Source organism: Symphodus melops (genome assembly GCF_947650265.1).
Source record: "Symphodus melops genome assembly, chromosome: 15".
In the NCBI taxonomy this organism is placed as follows: domain Eukaryota; kingdom Metazoa; phylum Chordata; class Actinopteri; order Labriformes; family Labridae; genus Symphodus; species Symphodus melops.
This window is the reverse complement of record NC_136705.1, coordinates 2,089,981-2,116,834: the sequence shown is the minus strand read 5'-3', so window position 1 is coordinate 2,116,834 and position 26,854 is coordinate 2,089,981. Positions and strand designations below refer to the sequence as shown.

The following is a 26,854-nucleotide window of genomic DNA, read 5'->3' as shown; positions in this document are numbered from 1 at the left end:
AATAAATTATCTATCTGTCTTTTAGAAGCTTCTGATTATTTGAAGGCGCAGTATGTAGATGTTTCTGAGAAACATCTGTGCTGTGCTTTGGTTCAAATATAACATGAATCAAGCAGCAGAGGAGGTTTGTGACCCTGTAGAAACCAGCTCTCTCAGAACGCTCCGTTTTGGTGTGTGTCTCTTTAAATGCAATAAGGCCCTCTCACCCTGCAGGGTGGGCCGACTGGTGCCGAAACAAGTTCAGCTTTGAGCTTCTGTGGCAAACTGATGGAGACAACACAGGTGAGGGTTTTTTTTTTTTCCCCCAGAATCCCACTGTGACATCACAAGGAGAGCACATTTGAGACTGCACATTTTTGTCTGTGTTTTAAGACTTATGCAGACCACAAACAAAGGTTGTAGCTTACCCAGATAAATGTTCAAAAACACTGGACAAGAATATGTCCCCTTTAATGTGCTCCAGAAATATATGTTTAGTCTTTATCAGTTTGATAAAACAGATTAATTTAGCCGCTCTGCACAGCGATGCACTTCCTCACTATGGACACCAGGAGGCATCATCCGTATATTAAGGGATCTACGGACACCAGTCACACGTGTCGGGAAAATGAGGCCCAACGGGAAAAATTATTTTTGGGTGAATGACGCTGCAATACCAGGTTCGGCCACTAACCGGCTTTAATGCTCTGCACACTTTCTGGCTGCACCCCACTTTGAAAAGCACTCAGCTAGTTAACGTTGGTTAACGATAGTTTGTTCTGGCTCAGTAATGTTTGTAAAGGCAGGAACATTTAAATCAAGCTAACAACATTTTTGATGTCAGGATGAGGAGCTTTGATTCCCTCTCAGGGACAGCAGAGCGTCAAACAGCGTTAATCCACCATCTGCTCCAATCTGAGTTTCTTCCAAACATTACATTCTGGAGAAGAACAACCCGGGCATTCAAACAACGGATAAACTTCAAACAATAAAGCTGCTTAAAAAATCTCTGCAGCTTCACTACACGCGTGTGACGTCACGTGAAAGCTACAATCTGCATTTCTAGTCCTGAAATGAAAAATCGATTCATCGGTCATTTCTATACTGATAATAATAACATCAGAATGATAACATGAGCAGCTCGGCAGCTGACTCAGACGCCCTCTCATCTCTGAGGTCGCCGTGTTTTTATTGGTGAAATGTGAAGACAGGAAGAAGGAGGCGTTGGTCCCTTTGGTTCAGCCCAGGATCCGATGGTTCATGGTGATTTAAAGCTTTATTGGCTTAGATTTCAATACAACAAATGGCAGTGTGGGTTTCATTTATAAAACAGTTCTTTCAAACACAGTCTGCTTCTGAATGTTTGGATCTGTGGGTCGGTTTCTGTACGTTTGAAGGGGCGTTAAAATATATCACGATTTGTCCTTCTGATACATAAAGGGAGAGTGTGGCCTGAGAAGAGAGACGTTTTCTTTAAGTTGGGGGTCGGATGACGTTTGGAGTGTACAACTGGCGAGTGGAGGAGCCGGATGGCATGTGGATTCTTTTCTATGAGGATCCTTAAAACAGCTGATGGGTCAGCTGACCCCCCCCCCTCCCCCCCTCCCCACTGATTCTGTTTTTTGTTTATTTAATTCAAAGACTCACTGAGCCGATTCTTGCAAACTTTGGACTAAAACATTTTCAGCCCAAGCGAAGGAAAGCTGACACATGTTCAAGCTACGAGCAAAACGGCGCCATGAGGTTCGAATGTACTTACAAAGTTCCACAGGAATCATCAGCAACAAAAAAAAAAGGAGGAAGAAACAAGCACGAAAGAAAGGAAAGCATTTCCACCCGAAGCAAAGAAAGAAGAAAAACAAGCAAACCAAATAACATGACCCTATTTCTCAGTCACTCGCATTCTTTGTCATTTTTGAACATGGAAGAGATTCCCACTCGTGTTTCCTGTGCGGCTAACTGTAAAAATCGTCCCGCTCACAGTCTCAGGAAGCGTCAGAGCCAAAAGAGTCCGTCTCCAGCTTCCGTCAGTGTTCCAGGAGAAAAAAAAAAAAAAAAGAAAGACCCAGAAGTAAAGGAAAGAAACCAAAATCCTACATCTAGAGTACAGTAGTCGTGTGCTATCTGATGAATGTACAGTATGTGCATGCTAGAAGAGCTTGGCCTTCTTTTTCATGTCGTTGCGTTTCCACAGGGGAAGCCTGTCAAACTCCTGGATCTCCATTCCAAAGATGTCAAAGAACGTTTCAGGTGCTAAGTGGCGCTAGAATCGAGAACAAAGGGGGAGAAAACAAAGGAGGGGACGGGGAGGGGAGGGAGGGGAGGGGAGGGGGGGTGAGTGAGATTAGCACCGAAGCCAGAAAAAGGGTAACAGCAAAAATGACCAAAAAAGCAATGGATACTGCACGTTCACGGCTACACTTTTATTTGTGTAACGTTTATTTACACAAAGCAGAGAAATGCAGAGTCAGAAGCATGCGGTGCAACAGATCACGGTCCAGTCGCCTCGTCTGCTTTTGGAGTATGCTGCAAAACATTTGTTGACAGGCTACGAAAAGGCCTCCTTTAGTTCGAGCATCCGGACTTCTTGCCGGTTCTGGCATAGCTTTACGGCTTCATACGATGGCGATGACGGATGAATCAAATGTGTTTCTGTGTTGTCTTAATAATATTTTTTGATAAGCTCTAATTGCTTAAATTTAGAGCTTATCAAAAGTTTTTTTTTTCCTCCAATCTAAGAAATCCAGGAATTCAACCGAGAAGATTTGTGATCTGTTGCACCCCAAATCATAAACAGACAGTCAGGTGGAAAAGTGATACCTCCAGTCTGGTTCTGTCCACATCCCTGGGCAGTTTAGCTCTCCCTCTACTGGTTATCATGAGCATTTCATAGGGATACACCTTCAGAAGGAGACAGGTGTCAGTGCACAGGTCACAGCTCCAAACTGGAGTCAAACTTTTTAAAAACACTTCTTCTATCAAACGGAACAATCAAATTTGGATATGTTTGTCGTTCTGACTGTGACAGAGAGAACCGTGGGAGGGAGAACAGGAGAGTGACGGGAGGCTCACTGGGAGAGAGAGAGAGCTGGTTTTAGGTTGTTTGGGGGGGGGGGGGGGGGGGGGGTGCAGGGCGCCGTGGTGTGCACACTTTTTTAGGTGTACAAACGTGCAATAGTTTAGGTGGGGGCAAAAACATGAAACAGAGTTATGTAACAGGCCTTTTCTTGATGCAAACTCAAAATAGCTCAAACACCAGGACTGGAGGTCGAGTAAATCCACGTGGGAGCGTCTACATCTTCATAATTCAGAAACTAAGAAACTAACAAGACGCAACTAGAAGTTCTTTGAGGCCAACTCATATCCACACAGTGACGTACAGACTCTTATATACTGGGCAGTATATAGTGATATGAGTTGTGTGGATGACAGTCAGGGCGTTGGATTCTCCACTGTATGCTGCATACAGTATCCAGCCACTTTAAGTCACAGCTTTGTGCAGATGAGCATGGAGAAGCCAGCATGCTAAGCGCTACAGCTCCTGAAGCAGCATGCTAAATCAGGGAGCCAGCTAACGTGAGTCTTTCATCTCCAGTAAAAAAAAAAAAAAAATCAGTTTGAGTTCAAAGTCCCCGCGGTAACAGGGGAAAATACGACATCCTCTCTCGTTTGGGCTGGTCTCTCTTTTTTGGTCAAATTAAGCTTGGACTTCTCTTTAAACGAGTCGCTGAATGTTAACTGTTTAGACGCTAAAATGAACTTCAGTGAACAAGGCAATTTTTTTTAAACATATTTAAATGTTTTCATCAGGACAAGAAGAAGAGGATACTTGCTTTTGGTTCCAACATATTAGGCATAGATACTCCCCTGTCCATCCTTGCAAGTGCTGCACGGCCATCCTTAATGTGCTAAAGAATAGAACATACACAAATGTAATATAGTGGAAGGGGTCTGCAGGGTTAATGGTAATGAATATGTCCACTCATGGTGGGCTCAGTATTCACTGGATGGAGCGGGTAGCTTGGATACTGCGTCAGTATCTTCATTAGTATAAAGATGGGCAGTGGTTTACAAGTTCTCTGAATGTTTCTGCAGATTTGACTTCTATGGTGAGACTATGTGACATTTAGCTTGAGTCATAACACTGGTAAACAACACACAGAACAAGACATGAGGCGATGGTTGTACATAGCATTTACAGAGCACTGGCTCAGCTACGGGGCGGTGCATGATCGGGCAGTGAAGTCAGTGCACTCCATGCCCCGTAGTTGACTTTAATCCAACAGTGATGCAAGCGTGTAGCGGGAGTGGGCGGAGTGCATTCGGGTCAAGGTGTCTCTTGCAACTCATGAGCAAGCAAATCTATGATGCAAGGTGAGGAGGCATGCCATGTGAAAAAGCAGATGAGAGACATACCTGAAACTCTGCAGGACAACATGGGACAGAAGATGAGACTCACAGTTAATGGTTCTGCTGTAGACTCTTCTGTAAGCCTACTGCTATCTGCAACACTGCTGTTCCTATCGCTAAGCAAATCATTGTTCTGCGCGCACATAGCGAGACATTTCTTTTTACTGATTAGCTCTGGGGAAATCTTCACAATGTTATTCCTGGCAGCTGCTCTCACCTCTGCCTCCTCCACACATGTCGCTGTAACTGTTGTACTGAGTGAAATCTGTCGACTGGGGCTGCAGGGACACAAACAACGACCACACAGCGTCAACAAACGAGCAGTCTCCAATGTGCATAAAACAAATAAAAAAATAAAACAGCAGATTCTGGTGTTGACAGAGATGCATTTGATGTGCGCCGTGGCGTTTACATTGTTCAGAATGTCATTTATCGGTATTTTGTACAAATTCAAAATGATATGATCATAAGTTTGGAGCTCTCACCCGATGCAGCCCGTTCCGTCCGTAGCCGGGCAGAGAGTTTGTTTTGGTTGGAGAAGTCAGATCTGCAACTGAAATTACACTTGAATTAGAATTGGTTCAAGATTTTAAAAGAATTTGGCGAAAATCAGAGAAACAGAAGAGAGACGATATTAATTTCAAACGAGGTGATTTCATAATCCAGACACTTCTCTCACTCTTTGGTGTTGGACACTGTGGAGCTCTCTGCCATGCAACAGAAGTCCGCTAAAATAAGAGCTTTGGGGGTGTGTTTCTTCGTGCTGGCAGTGCGCCCGTTGTCAGCACAAAATGTACGCAACGTTTCAGCGCTCTCAGCTCAACAAAAAAAAGTTGTAGTGTTTGTATTGCTGAGGGACAATGTGACTTCTCTCTCATGAAGGTAAATAAGAAAAATAAAGTGTTTAGTTGTTAAACAGCCGAGTCGTGGAGTCTTGTTTGTTCATTACCTGCGTCACAGTTGCTCTGTTTGGGGTCGTATCGCTGCGCTGAGAGGCTTCGTGCATGGCGCTCCCTGATCTGCTCCTTTTCCATCTCCTCCTTCAGAATGAGCTTCCCCAAACCAGACTGGATCTACACACACACACACACACACACACACAGCCATTAGAATCATTTAAACATATTTCTGTGAATTAAACGTTCAAAATCGAGACCGTCTCAGAGATTCGTGTCAAAGATTTATCAGCATGTATGCATGTAACTTACAGGAGGTTTATTAAACTGTGCATTTTATTTTAGCAGTGAGTCAGTTCAGTCGCACTGACCTTACTGAGATGCTCCTCTTGGAGCTGTTTTCTCTTGAAGGCCTCTTCCTCCTCGTCTTCTCTGGATCGCCGCCTCCCCTCTGAACCTACGGGTGCCACACACGCGCCAAAAAGAGATTGCATAAAATCACACACAAAGACACACAAGGTAGGACACCTTGCGTCACACTTCCTCTGCATCGTACGAACCGGAGGATATTTGCATCAACAGTAGAGTGTTAGAGACGGCCAGAAAGATGGCCGCCTCTGTAAGTAGTGCACACAGAAGACGAGACGAATGTGGACAGAGAAAGACACAAATGTGAGACAGAGCTGACGAGACAGACGAACAGAGGGGCGTATTGGAATATCAGGCCACATTGACATGATGCACGTTTTCTCTGCATGTCAGGATTTTACTTACAAACACAGAACAGCACGATGTAAGACAGACAGAAAACAGTTTGAAGTCCGTCTCAGTTATCTCTGTCCGGGGCATTTGTGGCACTCGAGTGTGTGACTAGTATGGTTGTCAAAACTTTAGATTCTTTAAAACTTTTTGATACCACGTGATTTAAAACAATAACATCTGTTATTTTCATGATCGTTAGAATCAAAAAGCTTTAAATAAAACTCTAAATAAAAGTCTTCAGTCAAACGTTAAAGGTCACATATTCTCCTCTTCATCAAACGGTGTAAATCAGTGTCAGAGCTCCTCTTCATCATGTGTGTGAAGTGTGTTGTTGTAAATCCACTCTGATCCTGTATCTGATCATGTCTATAAACCCCTCTATTTCAGCCCTGCTCAGAACAGGCTGTTTCTGTGTCTGTAGCTTTAAATATGTAAATGAGCTGTGTCTGACCACGCCCCCTCTCTGGAAGGGCTCGGGTGTACTCGCTGCTTTCTGGCTCCATGTCCTATTGTTTACGGTGAGAAGGCAGACTCAGAGGGCAGAACAAACACCTAGCTGTGGGAGAGTCACCCACCTGGGGGAGGGGCTACTGCCCTTTGTGATGTCATGAAGGGAAAATCTCCAAATGGCCTGTTTGAGCACACATTTTCTGAAAAGTGGAGCAGGCAGAAGACGGAGAGGATGGACTTTTCTCATCATTGGGGGGTTTGTAGACAGACTAGAGACAGATGTTCGAGTTAGAGGAACATGGAGGAGAGGATTTTGTGACCTTTAACAAAGAGCTGACATCAGCGAAAGAGAGAACTGCATTTTTGGTACCAAAATGTTGAAGACATATTTGTGTAATTTAGACCGTTTGCAGGGGTTAGCCAAATCAAACACAACAAAAGTTACCCAATATTGGGTGCATAGGACTTGTCTTTTTGTTGCTGTGGTATCAAACAGGTATTATTATTGTTACTTTTTTTTTTTACTGGAATCATAGCAAAATTTAAAAACATGCTATGACAACCCGAAACACGAGTGCACATACATGTGCAGTAATTGAACATAAATGATGCTAATGCTTTCTTAAGCAGCAAATAATAAGGCAGCAAAAGAAACACAAAAAAATGTTTTGGCTCAGTGCAAGCGAAACTTAAAGGCAAATATTGGCACGCCTGAAAAACAGCGTGAGCATTTGCGGCGGTTAGAATAGAGGAAGATAACGTGTCAGATGTTTTTTGTTTTTTTTGCGAGCATGCCCATCAGGAGCCTACTGTACCTAACACAACGAGAGAGCAGGGCCAACGGTCGCCCTCGCTCCTCGAGCTGTCGTCCGGAGAGGGAGCGTGGGCAGCGGGGAAGGTGGCGGATCTGATGATGTCATCACCAGCCTTGCTGTGGCGTGCTACGGCAGCCGTATCTAGGTTGGTAACCATGGGAACTGATCTATCAGTGTCTGGGTCACAGTCTCAACCACAGGGAAACATTGCAGCATCATCAGACGTGTAATAAATATATCCCATGTCAGAACAATCTCACATGTCACTTAAATAATTTACTAGACAGCAGATATTGAATTCACACGAGGATTTAACTGCTCTGTTATTCTGAATTAACGAGAATATTTCTTGGTCCAACATCGGCCTCTCAGCTGCACTCCGAGGGGATCACAGCTGTGCAGTGACGCTCTATGCCTGATGTGGACGTACTGCTAGCAGGGATAGATAATCTCTGTGACTGAGCACGACTCTGACGGTGAGTCAGCAAAATCTGCGTGATTCCTGAGTTTTTTCTTTCCCATATGTGAATTTTTGTTTGCAACTTACTTCTGTGGGAGCTGTAGCACGAGATCTGCATTCAGTGTGTTAAACGAGTCAGTCCCCATAGAGCTCTATGTTAAAATGTCCAACTTTACAGCTGCAGTTCCTCCAGTGTCCACTAGAGTTTGTCTCCTGCAGTGAGTCAGTCTCCATAGAGCTCTATGTTAAAATGTCCAACTTTACTGCTGCAGTTCCTCCAGTGTCCACTAGAGTTTGTCTCCTGCAGTGAGTCAGTCTCCATAGAGCTCTATGTTAAAATGTCCAACTTTACTGCTGCAGTTCCTCCAGTGTCCACTAGAGTCTGTCTCCTGCAGTGAGTCAGTCTCCATAGAGCTCTATGTTAAAATGTCCAACTTTACTGCTGCAGTTCCTCCAGTGTCCACTAGAGTCTGTCTCCTGCAGTGAGTCGGTCTCCATAGAGCTCTATGGTAAAATAAACATGTTTACAGCCTGGTATAAAAACAGTTTGGGTCTCTAGAGCTCGTTTCTCTCTTCAACTGTACGGCCTGAATGTTTCTACAACTCACCTGTTTACATTATATTAGGCCTTAAAGGGATGTAGAGTAAGGAGGCGTGGCCTATTTGAGTGACAGGTGGGAGCTGCTAGCTGTCTGCTAGATGACCCCTCGGCTAATTCAGTCCCTGAACTTTGGATTCTTTAGTCTAGTAAGTAAACATCTCTGGTCATTTGTCACCAGCTCATATAGGAGCTATTGAATTAGCCACTGTTTAATTTTTGGTGGTGAATTAAGAACTGGCTCGTCTCAACAAGCAGGCGGGCGAAATCATGCCGGCTACATCCATTTATATACACACACAAACAAACCATCTTTAATTTTAGAGTCTAAGTGAGTATGAACATTTCTGCTGGTCAGGAGACGAGTTGTCAGCGTCTTTTTCAGCCTCAGGTTGGCTTTAACACGATGTCACAAAAGGCTGATGAAACGACATTAGCTAACATTAGCACGACAGTGACTTGATAGGATAACAGACAGGAGAGACAGACTTCAAACAGTGCTCACGCAGCAACACTGAGGTGACCACATGATGAAGTCACAGACTCTGTTGGTTACAGGAAGAGAAGCTTTCTCATTAAAGAACTTCATAACTCAGTCAGTCCTCCTTGAACAGTCTGACAGGCTGTAGAATAAGAGTAAAGGTACCGTGCTGTTTGTAGATCGGTGGCTTCCTGTAGATGTTGCTCCCCTGATCTGAAAAAACAAAGAAATCAAATTAAAATAAAAAAGAGACTTTTGACGGGAAAACGGATCTTGATATGAAAAATGATGGAAAAACATACGCTTATTAAAAACAGCAGATAATGTCAGACAGACAGACTAAGGGAGAGATATACTGAAAGAAAATTAAAGAAATAATTAAAAAAAAAAATTTGAGCAAGAAAAAAAGACAAACATAAAGTGCTATAAAGAAAAAGTCAGTTAGGGAATAGAGACAAAAAGAAAGATAGATAAAAATGTAAGAGACAAAAAAGAAAAACAAGATCTGAGAAAAATGTTAAAAATCAAAAATAATTAAATAAACCAACAGAAAAAAAAAAATACACTAAAAAAAATACAGACACAAACAAACATTGAGAGGATGGTGGGACGAGCAGTGACAGGGTGCGCTCCCGCTCCTACCTGGGAGGTGGAAATGTTTAGGGGTCAGAGAGAGAGGCGGGGTGATCGGCCGGCTGTCGGGCCTGAGCGGGAGGGGGGAGCTCCGGCCGCTCGGGGGGTCGGTGCCTCCATGAGAAGAACCAAGAACAGAACGTAAGCAGGGACACTAAAGAGGGGAGGAACAGTGTGAAGACTGCCACACACGGGGGACACACAGGAACAGATGGACTCTGATTGGCTCAGAGTTAATGAAGCTGCGTGTGAACATGAAGGAACCAAAGCACGTTAAACTGGCAGAGGAAGACGTGACGAGGTTAAACGCTGAGTGATCTGGGATGAGTCATGAGGTTTAATGTCTGTTACTCTGATTCACAGCTCCGTTGTTCAAACCTCCCAGCTGCATCATGCATCACAAACAAACCTTCCTTCTGATTCTGACATGACAGTGAACCAGAACCAGCACACTTACACCCGACATGCAGAGATCCCTCTGTGTGGATGTAGGACTGTGATTATTAATTTCTCTTTGGTGCAAGGAGTCTGCATGCCGTCTCAGCCACTATTGTCCAAACCTTTTTTTTTCTTGCGGGCTAAAATTGTCGTGTTCGAATCACTCGTGGGCCACAGGTTTTTGTTTTTTAAATAATACTGTCAAGAACTTTTTGTGGAACTTTTTGCTCAGGTTATTAAATGGTTAAACAACAGTTTGCTTGTTTGCAAAAATTATGCAAAGGTTTATTTTTGAAAGTTAACAAAAAATGTGGAAAATAGTCAAAACTGCACTAAACATTTTTTATTTTATGAAAATCTTTCAGCCCTCGCTAACATGAAGTAACATGATGTAAATATCTGAATGAGGCCTCGGGCCCAAATCTGCTGATTCTTCCACTGAAGTCGGGGGAGCAAATGGTCCTCGGGCTGCACTTTGGACACCCCTGCCCAAAAGCAACGATATATAGGAACTCTGTTTGGTTTACTTTGGCGCCCACTAAAGGTCTCTGAGTGCAACTGCACCTTACTTGAAAGGTGCAGTTGCACTGGTCCAGTTTAAAAAAAAAAAAAGGGTCTATTTGTTCATGCTTGTCAGTAAAAAAAAAAAATCACAACTGCAAAAGTTAGACCAAGAAAATGGTGTGAAGGTTCACGATGGCACGATGTGCTGAGCAATGGTCAAAACATCCAGAATGAAGGACGGGGACGTGAAGGGACGTGACATCACATGAAGTGTTTCCTGAAGGGTGATGGGGGCAGAGTGTAGGGGGGGCTTACCTTGGCTATGGGGGAGGAAGTGGTGTCTGAAAGGGGAGGTGGGGCGGGAGTCACTATTTCTGGAGCCCACACTGTTACTGCACAGGGAGGAGCAGAGCTTCTGCATGCCTGTCAGAGCCTCTACAGGGGGGGGACGGGGGGCGGGGGAGAGGACCCCCGGAGCAGGCAGCAGAGGAGGACGGTTTGAGGAGGAGGAGGAAGAAGGTGAAGAGGTGAGGGACAAAAGAAAAGGAAGATATACAGGAAATAAAAGAAAACACCCAAAGTGAGAGGCAAGAAAAGTGTTGAGGCCAGTTCACACCAAAGATTTACAACCAGACGAGGTGAGCTGCTAGCTTTCTGAAACCTGTGAGTTTACAGTGATGCAACATGAGGAGACGCTTTCTTTCTGTTTGACCGAGGTGTGGCTGAGTTACACCAACATATAAAGGGCAGAAGGGCGGAGACACCAGATGTAGCGGCAGCTCTGCTAACGTAGCCTAACGACGCTCTGCTAACATTTCAGAAGTCTCACCAGCTGAGATGGTTCCAACAGAGTCAGAAGTTACAGCTCAAATCGTTCACCTCTACCTCCTGGTATGAGGCGACGCCCTCTGCAAAAGGCGGTTGTCATGGTGACAGTTTAAGAAAGGTGTGATAACGTGGAGGACGAGCAGCAGCTGATTTTAGCATCATGATCGATTACACCCCTCAGACTTAGTTTTTACTCCTGCTTTAGTTTTCCATGAGTCCAGATAATTTCATCCGTCCAATCACAGAGGACTGTCAAATGACCTGTGCTGCAGTTGACGATTTCACCACTAGATGTCCCTGTTGTCATTGTACACTAGCTGTAGATGAAGACTGCAGTTCATGTTGATTTGTCATAATGCATTGATTAAAAAATGCTACTTGGTGATTGGTCTGGGTGTTGTGCTCTACTCATAAAGATTAACCTTACGTCTCCGTAGCAACCAAACAAAAAGACAAAACTTAAGTAAAAAGGCCCGATCACACAAACTAGCAGCTGGGACGCTCAGTGCCAACACCAAATAAAGTGTGAACGAAGGGATTCTGAGAAACACGGTTAAGAGTCACCTCCAATCTTTGCTCTGAGCCGTCTTTGACACTTTTCAATCAAACTCTGTCGATAAAGAAAATCAGGAGACGGTTTGTTAAAGGTGCAAAATTGACTTTAAAGTTGTTACTGACGTCTTCAAAAGGAAAATCAACATAACAACATGAAGTCAATTTCGAAGAAGTTCTCCTTTAAAGTGCAGTGAAGAGAGAACCCTTCAGGGGGAGTGTCAGTGAACGCAGCATCGACCACGTCATCTCTCACCTGGTCTGTGAAAATGCTGAGGGGATCGTGACAAGGTGGGGATGTAACCATGGCGATTATAAACCGGTGAGCCTATGGAGCCCTGACTGGTGGACCGTTGGAGGATGCGTTCCCTCCTGTCGTACGAGCCCTGACGCACAAACACAAGAGCACACAGAGATGGTTAAAAGAGGCGGCGAGAATTAGCACGACAACAGCGGACAGCGAGTTTAATGAGACGGCACGCTCACCTCACCAGGGGGCGTCGGCGACATGTTTCTTGAAGACTAGGAGAGAAGAAAACTAAATTATAATTGTGTTCTTTTTTTGTTTATATTTTTGCGCTCATCCTCAAATCAAAAAAACCTTTAAATACAGAAAGAACGCCATCCAGTCGTTATGGCCACGAACACGATTCAAGATCCTTTCACAGGAAGTAGTCGATTAACAATCAATTAACCCGTCTAATAGCTTGTTAAGCTTGTGTCAAAGCTGCGTACACTAAACGTCATCATAATGCAAGACTATTTTACTGCTCACAGGATAAACTCCAGTGTGAGCTAAAGCACGCAGGGGGCGGAGAGCGAGCAGGGAGGCGTGTGATTGGTCGATCAGATCAGCAGTTTTTACTTCACTTCTTCGTTCCTTTTTCAGAGTGCACGAGTTATTAATTTCTGTCAGGACCTGAAGACGATTTCAATCAAAACCTTAAAAAGTGGATGTGCAGGAAATGAACCCACCCTGACTTTAAGGTGTTTCTTGTAACGCCACGCAGTGCGCCGGTTTCTTCTCCGTTTGACGTGGTCGCGCGGTGGTGTCGCTTTTGTTAACGTGATTAGATTACAGGCAGACACAACCAAACGAGTGCTAACGTTGCTAACTGGACTTTTTACACATTCACACACCGTCACTCCGTTTACGAGCGGAGGCGCCTGATTGGACGACGGAGGTCACTGCTGCTTCATCCAACACACTAACAGCTATCTGCACGAGAACCCGCTTGGACGACTTTGAAAGCACAAAAACATTCTCTCCGTTTGTGTTTGACAATCTGTGAACACGATGAGCAGGCGGCGGCGTTTATCTCACCTTGTCGTCAGGTAAGGGGGAGCGCTCCCTCCTGGCAGTGTGCAGCTGTGAGAGACAAACAAGTTCAGCTCTGCATCGAAGAAGCATCTCGCTCACACACACACACACACACACACGCGTGTTTGAACGTGAATCCTGCTTTTCTTTCAGAGTAAGAGCCCACAGCTAAACAGAGGATCATTTGTTGGAACGGTTATCTTGATGCACGCTTCTGTTTGTGCATGAAGATGGCGTGCATGCAGGAGAAGAAGCATGCAGCCTGTGTGTTTACCTCTCCCACACTCTCTTGTCTCTCGTCCCTCTCTTCCAGGGAGGTGCTGTACAAAGGTTCATAGGTAATAAGATCGGGGCGCTCAATGTCATAAATGGCTTTGACTTTTGGGATGGCAGCTAGGTCTCTGTAATCAAGGATCTCATTGTCTACTTTTGCCTAGGGAGACAAACAAAGACAAACATGCAGACACACACGCGGGTGAATACAGGAGATAGCTTTGGAAGAAGTTCTTCTTATACAACAAGCTGTAGCTGCCAAAAAAAGGGGAAGACAGAACTAAAGGCAGGAAGAGGAACGCGGTGTGGTCTCTTACATAGATGGTGTGACCCGGTGAGCCAGGTATGCTTGAACCAGGTCTGGAACAAATACTCTCGGACGACGACCTCGTAGGCTGTGAGAAGAAAACACACACAAACACACACACACACGTGTCTGTTAGGTAAAGTTACATCTGTGTGTCACTCAGTCTCCCATAATCCCCCACAGCACCCTGCCACCTGATGTCGTATTTCGACGTATTTAAAGTGTATGAGCGATGGGAGGAGGGGGGGGGGTTTCTGTCCTGTGTTTATCTTTTATTAATTATGGGACGTACTCGAATGATTCGATCATTCATTTACAAAAATGTGCAAAGTGAATGAGCTGCAGCGCTGTGAGTTCATGTTGTTACGATGAGATGGAGAGTTTGGATGGCAGCAGCGGGTCTGACTGTCGTTAAATATGAGTCAACTGTGAGTCTCCTCTTTGTCTCATGCACCGCTGATATGAGCGAAGTCCACCAGCCCGTTTACACCTGCTGTTAACGCTGCGTTCAGTTTTCATCGTGTAGAGTTCAGAATGAGGAACTCGAAGGACGTTTGAGCTGAAGTGTTTATCAGCAGCATCGTCAAAAAAACATGCAGAACAAAGGTTGTCCTCAAGGCGTCCTTGATGCTTGTTCGACTTGCATCTGGAACGTGCTTATCTCCGTGTGACGTCATTCCCAGCTCCGAGATCCAAGATCAGCACGGTAACATGCGTCCCCAGTAGAGCAACTTGGGGCTGTGCAATACATGGAAATATTATCTGAAAATTAGATTTACGACTAACACATCGAAATGGTTGGAATTTCAGAGTCTACATAGGAGTGTGGATTCTGTATTTGTGGGTCGGGATGTTCAGCACGGGAAGTGTTCGGGTTGACTTTTACTCTTTACATATCTGCGTCACATTTCATTTTATCGCGACGACAAGAAGATTGCTTTATTTTGTTGTTGTTTTTTTAAAGGCTCATACCGCCGGAGTTTGGGAGAAGCTGCTTGGGTAACTTGCAATCATCTGTTGAACGGGCTGACCGCGTTCACGTTGCAGAACTTGACGCTGCATGGGAAAGAAAGTCTTGGCTGGAAGTTGTTCAACGCTAACCGCTTGAGCGTGATTCCAGCTGATGGCATCTATCAGACGGTTAAAGACGATGTTGGGCGAAGGGTTAGCGGCAGGTGCAAACAGGACCTGAAGGTGTTAAAAACAAGACTGAATGGCTCCTAATGAGACACAGAGAGGGCACTGCAGGCTGTCTCCAGCAGATGGCAGCATACAGTGCAGTGTGTCCAATGTAAATGGAGGAACACAGGATGATGCCATCTCATAGCCAATAGCGAATACAGTACCTGCCTTTGTGTTTTTTGGAGGAATAAGAGGGACGGAGGCAAGAGCTGTGGAGGAAGGGAGAGGGGGGGGGGGTTCACAGGACATCACACAGGGTGTCACCTCTGCAGCCGACTCACATACACACACTGACATGTCAATACACACATTCACAGGTCGACTTAAGCACACTGCAAAGACACAACGAATGGAGTCTGCTCAGGCAAATGCTTCAAACCACAGCAGGTTAAGGTTTAACAGTTAAACAGGAAGCGGTCTGCAGACTCCTCCGTATGAGTTCGGAATTTATTCCCAGTAAAGTCTTTAAGTAAAGAAACAGTCATGGACATGGAGTCGGAGACGTTCAGATTCCTACCCGCTCCCTGTGTCTCTCCTCTGTTCTGGTCGTGTTTTTGCAGCCGGGATGCCAAACTGTCGACCCTGAGGAGGAAGAGACGGAGAAACACTCAGAACTACATACCAGAACTTTTTGTACTGTTTGTTTCCGTTTAAAGAAAGATGCCGCTGTCAAGGGAGGTTTCACACGAAACGAGTCCGACAAAAAGAAAAGAAGGGTCAGTTAAAGGAGCAGTATGTAACTCTGACCCCTAGTGTTTAAAATGGGTACTGCAGTCTAAATTTAAAACGCCACAGAGAGCTGGCCCCGCCCCTCCTCTCTAGAGTGGATGTTCACACAGGTCACCATGTGGTGGACACTGTAGCTTCAGTGTTTAGCCAGCTCTGCATGTGGGTGACACTGTAGCTTCAGTGTTTAGCCAGCTCTGCATGTGGGTGACACTGTAGCTTCAGTGTTTAGCCAGCTCTGCATGTGGTGGACACTGTAGCTTCAGTGCTTAGCCAGCTCTGCATGTGGGTGACACTGTAGCTTCAGTGTTTAGCCAGCTCTGCATGGGTCTGTAAAGCTTTCTGCGTTCTAACCTCTCTCCATGTTTTAAAAGCATCTCCAACATTGATCCTAGTTTGAGCAGCTTTCTGCATTATAAAAAACAGAGAGGTGTGTGAGGGAGCAGACCGAGAACGGCCTTAAAGGTGTACCAGTGTACGAGTCTACGGAGCACGCCGTCCTACCCGAGAGTCCAACTCACATTGAGTTACAGTTTGTAACTGTGACCCCGGAGGATGAATGTTAGGCTGCGTGCACCAAACATCACCAGACGCTAAAAAAAAAAAAAAAAAAAAAAAAAAAAAAAAAGCTGCAGCAAGAAATGTTTTTAAAAAAAAGAGGTTGGAACGGAGCGCGTAAAAACATCCTGAGGTTGCCATGAATTCAATCCCTCTCACTGCTGATGTTTATTCTGTTTTTAAAGTTGCTATATACAATGTTATTACTATTATATTTTCAACATAGAGCTTTCGATCAGCTTGTGGCAGCCGAGCATCTTAGAGAGCCGTTTTAGTGTTTCACTTCCTCTCTGCGAAATGATCAAACAATAAGTCTGTGAAAGAGTCCCAGAGGAGTAAGAAATTAAAGCTGAGTCGACAGTGTTGACAGCTGCTCCAAAAACAAAACATTTCTTGTATTTTAGCCTCTTAAAAAAAAAAAACACAGTAAAGTTTTCATGACAGTGAGAAATCAAACACAGGTGTGCTGACTCACCCTGCAGATACATCTCCTCTCCTTCCGTGAACATCTGATTGCACCTGCTGCACCGTGCACAGCTGGGGTGGTAGTGTTTATCTCCAGCCTGAAAAACACAGGGCGCACAACACAGAGCTGACATCACAGGAAAATAAAGAGCGATGACGCCCGCAGGAAAGGCGAGTGAAGCGGCGTTTCCACTTCCAGGAAATAAACGCCGGTGCTCGACCTGCTCTCAGAAACTTTTATTTCCTCGAACTCGAGAACAAAAGATCTTTTCATCAAACTCGGCGCCCTGCTAACCACCCAAACTACTCCTGATCAAAGAGTGGAGCCGGCCTGCTGCGGGAGAAAATGCTGCCCAGAAACTGAATCGCAGGTTTCCGGTCAATAAGCTCTTAAACGAGTTGGAAAGAAAGGTGCGGCTGTTTTCCTGTTAAATACAAAAACCCTGTGTGTCGCAGTCATCGAGGGATCCTCTCTGTGATAACACACACTCAGCTGGAGTACCTGCATTTCCCCTCCACACTGATGAGGCACTTTGTATGCTCCGTTTTAAAGCCACGTTGACCACAGCTGATAAATAGCCAAATGACGCTTCGCCTGTTGTACAACAGCCCTCAGTAACTTTTCAGCTGCCACTCACAGATATGGAGACAGTGAATAATATCTATACTCCACTGGTGCAAAAGGCCTCAGTCCACTGTACAGCTGAATATGACTCTCAGGGATATTAAATGCTCTCCTCTCTTTCTCTATGCTTTAAATACCTGCAATAATTACCCCTGTGTTAACCCTTTAAAATCATTTCCACAAACGTTACATATGGCCAGCCTTCTGCACCTCAGTAAGGTCGAGAAGCATGTGATCCTCTCTCAGCCAATCAGAAGAGATCACTCATCCTGCTATAGTGGCATTTGAACCAAATGTGGTCACATTATGTTTAGTACACTTACAATTTTTTAGAAAAATGTTATAACAGAAATAAACTTGTGTTATGTCCCTGAATAATACTATGAAGTAATTCAATGAGCGCCCTGTAAAGGGTTAATAAGCCAATCACGTTACACTTTAAAAATGCAGTTCCTCTGGTGTCCACTAAAGTGAGTCAATCCCTGTCGAGCCCCATGTGAATGTGTCCAACTCAGTGAGGTCGCACGCCACGTACGGAGGCTATAGTCCTCCAAGCAGACGGCCCAGGTTCAAGTCTCTCGTCTCAAACAAACAAACAAGCTTTAAAAGCATGGTGGACAAACCGCTCGGTGATGTCACGGTGGTTGATTGTTTTTCCAGTCGGCATTCTTGGGGGGGCTGATCAGACGGTCTGATCTGTTGGCAGCAGCCCAGGGTGAGACGCTGAAGCCCTTCCCCATTGTCACAAAGATCTGCCTTAGTGCTGGATTACTGTAAGCCTGGGGGGCTCGCTGTGACATTTTCATACCACTAAATGACACATAACTCTGCGTCTGATTGGATCAGCGTCGTGCAGAACAGACAGGCGAGCGTGAGAGCGAGGACTGCGGAGGGCGTGGTGCGAATGTTTGACAGGAACTCAGCTCAGATCAAATTATACACCCTATCAATAGATAACGACCACTTCTCAACATCCAATCAAATGAGCTCTTTCATGTCTTGTTTGCGTTTGTTTCCTGAGATGGGTGGACCTTCAAACCAGCTGAGCATTAATCTTTTCATTATCTGCAGTCATGTCGGGAGCGTGTTTGGCTCCATGACGCCGAGATTACACGAGAGATTATTGGACTGCGTTTCACGACTCCCTCCAACGCCGTGTGCGCCCCGCTTCACTTTAGACAGTTTGACTGCGAGTTTTTTGATAAATGAAAATGGATCAAAAACGTTTTTCTGGTGCATCAAAGTGAGGAAGCCAATCAGAGTGATGTGTTGTGTGTGTGTGTGTGTGTGTGTGTGTGTGTGTGTGTGTGTCTCACCTCGAGCACCTTCCCTGTGATGAACTGCTGACACGCCTCACACTGAACTCCAAAGTGGATCTGGTAGTCCTTCTCACAGTAGGGGGCGCCATCCCTGAGAGGGGAGGAGAAGTTTAAACACCGAAGCTTTCACAGTGAAGGAGCATATTGTGTGTGTGTGTGTGTGTGTGTGTGTGTGTGCGTGCGTGTGTGTGAGGCCCAAAAGCCTGTTTTTATGACGGGTCTGAGCTGCTTACTTGCTGATGTACTCCCCGGTCAGCACTTTGCTGCAGGCCTTGCACTTAAAGCAGCCGAGATGCCACTGTCGGTCCAACGCTAACAGAGCCTGTCCGTTCTTAATGTCCCGACCACAGCCTGCACAATCTGCAGAGAGCAAAGAGGCGTCTTGTTAAAAACACAAAGATAACACCTGCAGCGTGAGATGAAGCTGCCTTTTAGAGTTTGCATGTAAAAACGCAGCCTGCAATGCATCACAGTGTCATTAATTGTGGTCATTGCTTGCAGAGTGAGACGTCCTGTCAGTTCCTGTCCGAGACACTAGGTGGTGAGAAAGAGTAGCCGACTGTTCTCTGACAGCTGCCTCTTTCCATCATCCACGTCTCTCTTACCGCGGCTCTAAAAGCTCCTTCCACATCCCGAAGCAGCGTCCCGAGGCTCTTAAAGTGTGAGAGGTTGATTTCGAAAAAGAACAATCATCTTGTCATCTCTTCTTTAATGAATGGAGGATGAAAGCCCCCCCCCCCCCCCCCCCCCCCCCCCCACCACCACCACCCGCAACCACGGGGGACGAGGCAGCCATGATGACGTGAGGAGAATCAGCATGCCTTATTCATGGGTGACCTTGTCTAAAAGCTCTTCAAATGCCAACAGAGAGACCATGGGGGGGACAGGAAGAGGAGGAGAGGGGAGAGAAGGAGGCAGGATGAGAAGAGTTGGTGGAGGAGGGATTTGCTCCAGAGGACAGAAACGCATGGCCATGCATTATTTAGTGTTCTCGGCGTTATTCATAACGGAAGTTGAACTCTGCTGCGTTTAGAGAAGATCGAGGCGGAGGAACTCCCCGAATGATACCTCGACTTCACTCAGTGATTCAAACACAACAAAGCTGCAGGAAAACTCCTCATAAAGTCGATTCTGCGTCACTGTACTGATACTGTTTTCATATTTTACACAGAAGGATCTGGAGGGGAACAATGAACGATCATTCAGGAGAGTTTTATATCATGCTGAAGTCTTTGATCAGCGGTAAATTAAATCTGTTGTGATGACATGTTGGCAGGATACAGATGCTGACAGCTGTGTGATTCAACAGAAGATCGTCACTTTTTGGGTCGCATCATGCAGGGGCGCTCCCGAGGATTTCAGACCACCCCCGAAAAAACAACAATTCAAAGCGAGAGTCAGTAGCCTGTGTTAAATGACTACGAAAAACTTGAGGTGTGTTTAAAAAAAAAAGGAACTTTTGTTGTTTCAGATTTGATTTAAAAGCCTGAGGAAAAAAAGACAGAACACGTTATTCAAGGCTGAAAATATGCCAGGAGTCTTTTGGTGTCTTATAAGCTCGTCCGACAGAAAGCAGACCAGGAAGATTCCATGTCCACGCAATCAGTCCTGAACTCGCTTGCTGCGCTCTCATTGGCTGGAGGTAACACAGCCGCACTGCCCAGAAACTTCCAGAGTCGACAAAAGCAAACCAGAGCAGTCAGAGGACACGGTCTCTGCAGACACTACCTCACACGTACGGAGGCCTAGAGGGGACAATGGAGCGGCTTCACTGTAGTATAAGTCTGTATTTTATTTTGAAGGAAGAAGCTGCAGACTCCCTCTTTAACAGTGAAAAAGAAAGCCAGTGGTTCTGTCAGTTATGATCCTGTAGAATCACCGTAACGTTTCTGTCCCCGTGGCGCCCTGGCATGGTGAGAAAGGCGTCGTCTTCCTGTGTATTTAACATGTGAGGGTGTGTATTAGAGATGGTACTCACTGCTGGAGCCCAGGATGTCCTTTGGTCCCGGAGACATGGGCTCTACACAGTACTGACACAGACAGTCCTTCCCGTTAAAGGTCACCCTGTCCCCAGCAGGGAACGGTCGTCTGGAAGCAAATCGACAACAACAATCAGTCAACAGGAGCGGAGCAGTGGCTGCTGGGTAAGTGTTTATGAGCTGGATGTCAACACTGTGAGCCTGAGGACGACGTTTAGCCTGATGATTTAAAAGTGACAGACGCCATCGTACTGCACACTGTCTCCAGGAATATCATACAACTTTAACTTCGTCTATCAGCAGAATGCTGCGACGTGAGACGATAACACATGACGCATACGATGGGATATGATAGGGAGGGTTAAACTTGTCTGGGATTCAAGTTTATTTATGACCGATTGCAGCATATTACAGGTTGCATGTTCCACAGACTGTGCATCAACACTGAGTGGGAAGAGAGAGGAGGAAAGATTCAGCAGGTGACTCTGCAGTGTTGGAGTTCTTGATTTACAGATTTCGATGGAAACCACAAAATGAGTTTTTGGCACGGATTCAATCAGGAGGACTTGAGCTCGGTCCGTGTCCTCTTTTCATTTCATTATTATTGACCCAGTTCACTTTTCAGGCCTCATTTCCTGGGTGTGTCCTTGTTTTTCGTGCTTTTATGCATCTCTTTGAATCACTGGAGTTAAGTCTCTTTGGGTCCAGCTGTATGAGTGTGTGATGTCCGTATAATGACCGTGTGTGTGTGTGTGTGTGTGTGTGTGTGTGTGTGTGTCTTACTTGCAGATGGTGCAGACGAAGCAGGCGGGGTGGTACGTCTTGCCTAGCGCAGTGACCACCTCCCCCTCCACAAAGTCCCCGCAGCCATTGCAGCGGGTGCCGTGCATGCGTTGGTAGTCCAGCGTGCACAGATAATCTCCATTCTTCATGAAGAAGCCCCCCTGAGCGAGGTCACAGCCACACACTGTAACGGACACACACACACACACATGGGCTGTATAAGTCAGGTCATTCAGCGCTCTGCCTGTTTAACACATAAAGCATCCCTCCTTTAAGCAAGCCAGCTCCTCCACGCATCGATGGCTGAGCCTGAGACGGTCTCTGAATGCATGGAAGGCTGCGTCACAGCTCCATGCCTTACTGTGAAAAGATATTGTCAGATCCTTTTATCCGTATAAAAAGAAAACCCTGAACCGTCTTTGTTTGGGCTCCTGTCGATTAATCTGCATGATTTCTGCAAGGTCTTTCTTTGTCAGCGCTCAGTGTTTTAATTGTGCAGCTCAGGAAGTGGCCTTGATCTGTTCCTGGTGATAACTGGCTCCAAACACTGCACACGACTCTGTCAGTCTCCATTAAGCTTCCTTCCATTCAGACGTGACCTCGTCAACTCCACACACATAAAGAGACCGGAACAGAAAGAATCGTAGTAACAGAACAAAGACGAGTTCAGGAAAAATGTTCATGTTGAAACGTGCTTAACCTAGAGTGGATGCTCACACAGGTCAGCATGTGGTGGACACTGTAGCTTCAGTGTTTAGCCAGCTCTGCATGTGGTGGACACTGTAGCTTCAGTGTTTAGCCAGCTCTGCATGTGGTGGACACTGTAGCTTCAGTCTTTAGCCAGCTCTGCATGTGGTGGACACTGTAGCTTCAGTGTTTAGCCAGCTCTGCATGGGTCTGTAAAGCTTTCTGCATTCTAACCTCTCTCCATGTTTCAAAAGCATCTCCAACATTGATCCTAGTTTGAGCAGCTTTCTGCTGCTGGAGCTTATTAGAAACATGCAGAGGCTTTTTAGCTCGGGTACAATCACTTCTATCTGAAGCAGTTCCACTGCACGCTTCCATCGCTGCAACACCTGTTGACCTGATAACTGCTCTCATATCTGGCAAACCCAGGGGCGTCCAAAACAGCCTTCAAAGCCCCGCCTACCTTCTCTGGTCCAAACAAATCCAGAGCATTCAGGAGCAGAATCTAAAGTTAGAAGGAGGACATACTGGCTGCTGCGTTGTTGTCAGAGAAGCTTCAACACAGCAGGTTTATTCCTTCATGTCTGATCACTCTCTACACAGCTCACTGTTGGACATATTAAGGAATATGGCACTTTCACTGTGTCTTATTGAAGCAGCAGAGACACTTCATGATCTGTGGCTCTTCACTGCTAGGCTGGACCTGTATGAAACACAGGAGCTTTAATAAGAGTATTAGCATTAGTCACAGTGTCTGTCGCTCTGCTCTGCCCCTTTAAGGAGAGACCGGCTGGAGTGAAGCTCGGCTAAACGTTCTTCTAGCTCCTAGACCTGATCAGCTGTTTGGATCTGCGAGCTTTGAAAGAGACAACAAACAGATCAAATCTTTAAATGAGCATTTTGAAAGCTAATATGACAGACTGGTACGAGAGGCGCTGTCCCTTTAATCAGATAATGATCACATGAGCCGAGTCGGCACCACGGAGCCAGCCTGTGACTATAACGGCCTTTAAGAAAAGCCAGAGCTCAGACAGAAAATATGACATCCAATATAATGTGTGGGGAGGCTGCACCGACTCATTCTGACGCAACGAGCTGAGCTAAATCCTGAGGATGAATGGGAGTGAGAGCGGGACGCAATCAGGTTTAATTGCATTAGGGCTCAGGGGTGACGAGATTAGCTTGTAAGCTAACTGAGCGAGAGAAGAGTAGCCTGTGAGGTCCAATGACAGCTTTTTTTTTTTGTTTTAAAGATGCGTGCATTTAAAGAAGAATGTAAAATGAGAAAGAAATCCGAGTGAATGCACATCCAACTCTTTTTTATTTTTATTTCATAGACGAGATAAAGGCTTTAAAAAGCTGTTGTTTTGGTTTCACCCGCCAAGTGACACTTTGACCTTTCAGTGTGGATAAGCACGGCGCACCTGGCATGAAAACAACAGATGATTAATTCTAGTCCTCCTCCAGGTTGGAGACTGACAGCAGCACATTTAAAATTAGAGAGGCCTGGAACTCTTCGGGCCGTTTAAGCTGTCTGCGTGTCTCCTTTGGCGACGGCTAACTCGCTTACACACACAGAAGGCATTTATATCCACTTGTAAAGGACAGAATGAGGTGTTAATCTCAGTGTTTGTTTGTGTTATTCTGGGCCTTTTTGTGAGCTAAGCTAACTCTTTAACAGTCACAAATTAACCACGAGGCCTTCACCTGAGGGGACTGATTGGACGGCTGCAGAGGGATCGTGAGTGCTGCAACCTTTCAGAACAGTCTGCATGGTTGATTAATTAACACGCAGGCCTGAAAGGTGAAGAGGTGACACTGGGGAAGGTATCTTTAAGTTTTGTGATGTCACGTGATCGTCCCTCATGTTTGATGAAACAGCATCTGTACGACCAGGCTTTCTAAGGTTGACGTGTAGTTTGGAATAACGAGGAGCACCTTGACGAACTTACTGGCTTTGAAACACTGTAAACCAAGAGGCAAAGACCCGTTACATCTGACACACTGCTCTGAGGCTTCATCTAACTGATGCTCTTCAGACATTTGCGGATTAATAAGTTCTTCAGCTGCACATTTATCTTCCTGGACTGGAGGAACATAAACACACGTCCGCAGTCGACTCCGGCTTCGTGTTCTGCATGAAGGGAAGCAAACGTCCTATTATTATGACAGGATCCAAATTAGCTCTGAATGTTAAAAGCTCACACCTCAGCAGCCAGTTTTCACACTCGACGCCCACGTTTTTCTCCACTTATTCAGACGAAACACTTGTCCAAGCTGTCGGAGGACTCATTTCTTAAAACCGTGAATGACTGATTTTGAAGAGCGTTCTTTTTTTTTTTGAGAACAATCTTTGTCTCACGAGTAGAAGGACCGAGCCAAATCACAAGTAGTAAACACCGTGACACCTATCGTACAACTGATTTATAATAATGACAAACAGTGATTTAGAAATGAAGGAGTATTGGAGCATCGATCGGGCCCTTGTGCACGAGACGTGATGCCGTTACAGGACGATGAAAGGTCAGCGCAGATCTGCAGTTTCACGTCTTTAGAAAAGTGCACAAAGAAAAAAAAAGTGTGGTGATCGTACTGTGCATATTATATGTAAATGAAATGCCTCATTTTCACGTCTTCATTAAATCTAAGCTGTCGTATACGGCGCGCAGGTGCCTTCGCAGAAGCTGATGTACGTAGCCTCACGTGCACCTCCTCAAAAAATGAAACTACACGTCAAAACAATGCAAAAGTCCTGTGATTGGACCGCTGGGTAGCATCGTATTTGCTGCAGTTACGTTTACGCGACAAGCCCGTATCGTTAACGACTGCACCGTGTCAATCAGCTCCAACTCCAACACAACTCGCTGTAGTTCATCGAGTGTCCACTAGAGGCTGGCTGCAGACGCTCATCAGGTAAAATGTCCTGCAGGTTAAATTCTATGAATTTAATTCATATTAATTCTATGACTCTCCTGAGAGGACGCTTACCTTTACAGGTGAAGCACTTGAGGTGGAAGTGCTTGTTCTGCACACGCAGCACCTCGCCCTTACATGGCTCCCCGCACTTGTAGCACTGGATCAGGGGCTTCTCTGAGGAGTGGTGGTGTGTGTCCTGCGCATGAGCCACTGCAAGAGAAGAGACACGCCGACATTAAGACTGAACCGTAAGGCCGATGAGTCACCGTGGTCGCTGATCGTGGTCGTCACTGCAGCTTTTTTTCTTCCTAACGTAGCTTTTTAAGCTGCGTTCATGTGAGGACACAAGATGCACTGGGACCTGCAGCAGCACACACACACCCACACACACACACACAGAGCCTCTGCTGAGACGCTGTCAGAGTAAAAAAAGAACAACATTGAGCAGGACAGCTCAACTTCTGATTCTCAGCCCAGATTGTCTCCTCAGAGAGCGCAGCCTAAAAATAGTCTGTCTGATCAGAGCCTGGAGGGTTTAAAGCACTGAGGCCAGCAGGGACACGTAAACACACAACGCTGAAAGGGTTAACACCATGACTGTCATTACTAACTTATTCTACTTTCATCCACATAAACATCATTTAAGGCCATTTGCTTCCAACAGCTTTGTTTATGTTCCCAAAAAAAGAGGCGTGTCCAGAGGAGCGGCTTAAGCTGCGTTCCAATCACCTCGGAGCTGGGAACGTCGTCACACCTGAGTTGACCGTGTTACAGTAACGAGTTGACAACAGGTCGGAGAGGCAACACAGGAGAAAAAGTCTGAACTAAAAGATTTTTTTTTCCCCTCACAAACAAAAAAAAATTCTTCCTGAAAACATTTTTGAGGAAATTTGATCTCTGCACGCTTTTCTGCTTTTCTGTGCAGAAAACTATAAATTAACAGTATAAAGAAAACAGTCGGCTCCTTCCTGCAGCACATACAGTCACCACGTTGTTCACTGAAAAATATCATGCAACCACAGGACGTTAAATGTCATGAATTGTGTTAAAGACAGACTTGTCTCTCAGCTTTCATGAGAGGACATATTATCCCAACCAGAGGTTTGTGACCCTGCAGAAACCAGTTCCCTCAGAACGCTCCTTTGGGTGTGTGTGTGTGTGTGTGTGTGTGTGTGTGTGTGTGTGTGTGTGTGTGTGTGTGTGTGTGTGTGTGTGTGTGTCTCTTTAAATGTAATTAACACCTCAGACTGCTTCTTCTTCTTCTTTCTTTTTTTTTTTTGCATCAGTGCAGCAGCTCAGCCGTCTTCGCTTCTGGGTACATTTTTGTTTCTGTGACGGCGTCCCAGTCTGTGAGCTCACATTGTGTTTAGGAGTTGCAGAAGCTCCACACACACACACACACACACACACACACACAGCGCTGACTCAGCTGATCCCCTCTCTATGTAACGCCTTCGTTTCTACCTCTGAAGACGGTACAGCGGGGATCACTTCGTCCCCTCATTACGCCTCCATGACCTCAGACTGAATCTAGAGCTACAGAGTCTGTTTCTCCTTCAGATTTCAGGAGTTCAGCAGAAAGCGGAGCTCGTTCTGATTGGATATCTCACTCTGAGGAAGCTGCAGAGAGAGAGAGAATGAAGAAGTATCAGCTGTCAGATATCTGCCTGTAAAGGCATAAAAAGTTGTAGCAGTCGTGCCTCTGAGCAGATGTGAGAAAACAAAGAGGAGAATCTGAAGCTCTGAGCTGCCGTCATCATGCTAACAGAAACACTGTGAGGGTCATGGTGCTGCTGGAGAAGAGGTCAAAGGTCTTCATGATCCATCACATAGACACCACAAATGTGATGGAGACAATATCAGGAGGGAAACACACACACACACACACACACAGTGTGAAGATGTAA

General features: G+C 45.5%; 1 protein-coding gene across 3 annotated transcripts in view; it reads right to left on the bottom strand.

Moving 5' to 3' along the window:
- Nucleotides 1-1,236: 1,236 nt before the first annotated feature.
- ablim1a (actin binding LIM protein 1a) overlaps nucleotides 1,237-26,854 on the bottom strand; it is a 37,895-nt gene continuing 12,277 nt past the window's right edge. Inside the window, exons 2-25 of one of the 3 annotated variants that reach the window (XM_079363321.1) lie at nucleotides 25,020-25,157; nucleotides 21,345-21,528; nucleotides 20,561-20,670; nucleotides 18,816-18,942; nucleotides 18,580-18,673; nucleotides 16,649-16,736; nucleotides 15,407-15,471; nucleotides 15,054-15,098; nucleotides 13,718-13,795; nucleotides 13,402-13,560; nucleotides 13,131-13,175; nucleotides 12,293-12,328; nucleotides 12,063-12,192; nucleotides 10,742-10,861; nucleotides 9,494-9,598; nucleotides 9,017-9,064; nucleotides 5,657-5,742; nucleotides 5,339-5,462; nucleotides 4,875-4,942; nucleotides 4,607-4,667; nucleotides 4,396-4,403; nucleotides 3,813-3,887; nucleotides 2,800-2,880; nucleotides 1,237-2,242 (exon numbers count right to left, since the gene is read on the bottom strand). In XM_079363321.1, the coding sequence (XP_079219447.1) occupies nucleotides 2,129-2,242; nucleotides 2,800-2,880; nucleotides 3,813-3,887; nucleotides 4,396-4,403; nucleotides 4,607-4,667; nucleotides 4,875-4,942; nucleotides 5,339-5,462; nucleotides 5,657-5,742; nucleotides 9,017-9,064; nucleotides 9,494-9,598; nucleotides 10,742-10,861; nucleotides 12,063-12,192; nucleotides 12,293-12,328; nucleotides 13,131-13,175; nucleotides 13,402-13,560; nucleotides 13,718-13,795; nucleotides 15,054-15,098; nucleotides 15,407-15,471; nucleotides 16,649-16,736; nucleotides 18,580-18,673; nucleotides 18,816-18,942; nucleotides 20,561-20,670; nucleotides 21,345-21,528; nucleotides 25,020-25,157 (2,189 nt within the window). In that variant the 3' untranslated portion in view covers nucleotides 1,237-2,128. Of the gene's footprint in view, nucleotides 2,243-2,799; nucleotides 2,881-3,772; nucleotides 3,888-4,395; nucleotides 4,404-4,606; nucleotides 4,668-4,874; nucleotides 4,943-5,338; nucleotides 5,463-5,656; nucleotides 5,743-9,016; nucleotides 9,065-9,493; nucleotides 9,599-10,741; nucleotides 10,862-12,062; nucleotides 12,193-12,292; nucleotides 12,329-13,130; nucleotides 13,176-13,401; nucleotides 13,561-13,717; nucleotides 13,796-15,053; nucleotides 15,099-15,406; nucleotides 15,472-16,648; nucleotides 16,737-18,579; nucleotides 18,674-18,815; nucleotides 18,943-20,560; nucleotides 20,671-21,344; nucleotides 21,529-25,019; nucleotides 25,158-26,854 lie in introns of those variants that run through there. The other 2 variants (XR_013780760.1, XM_079363322.1) reach the window with 2 other exon arrangements.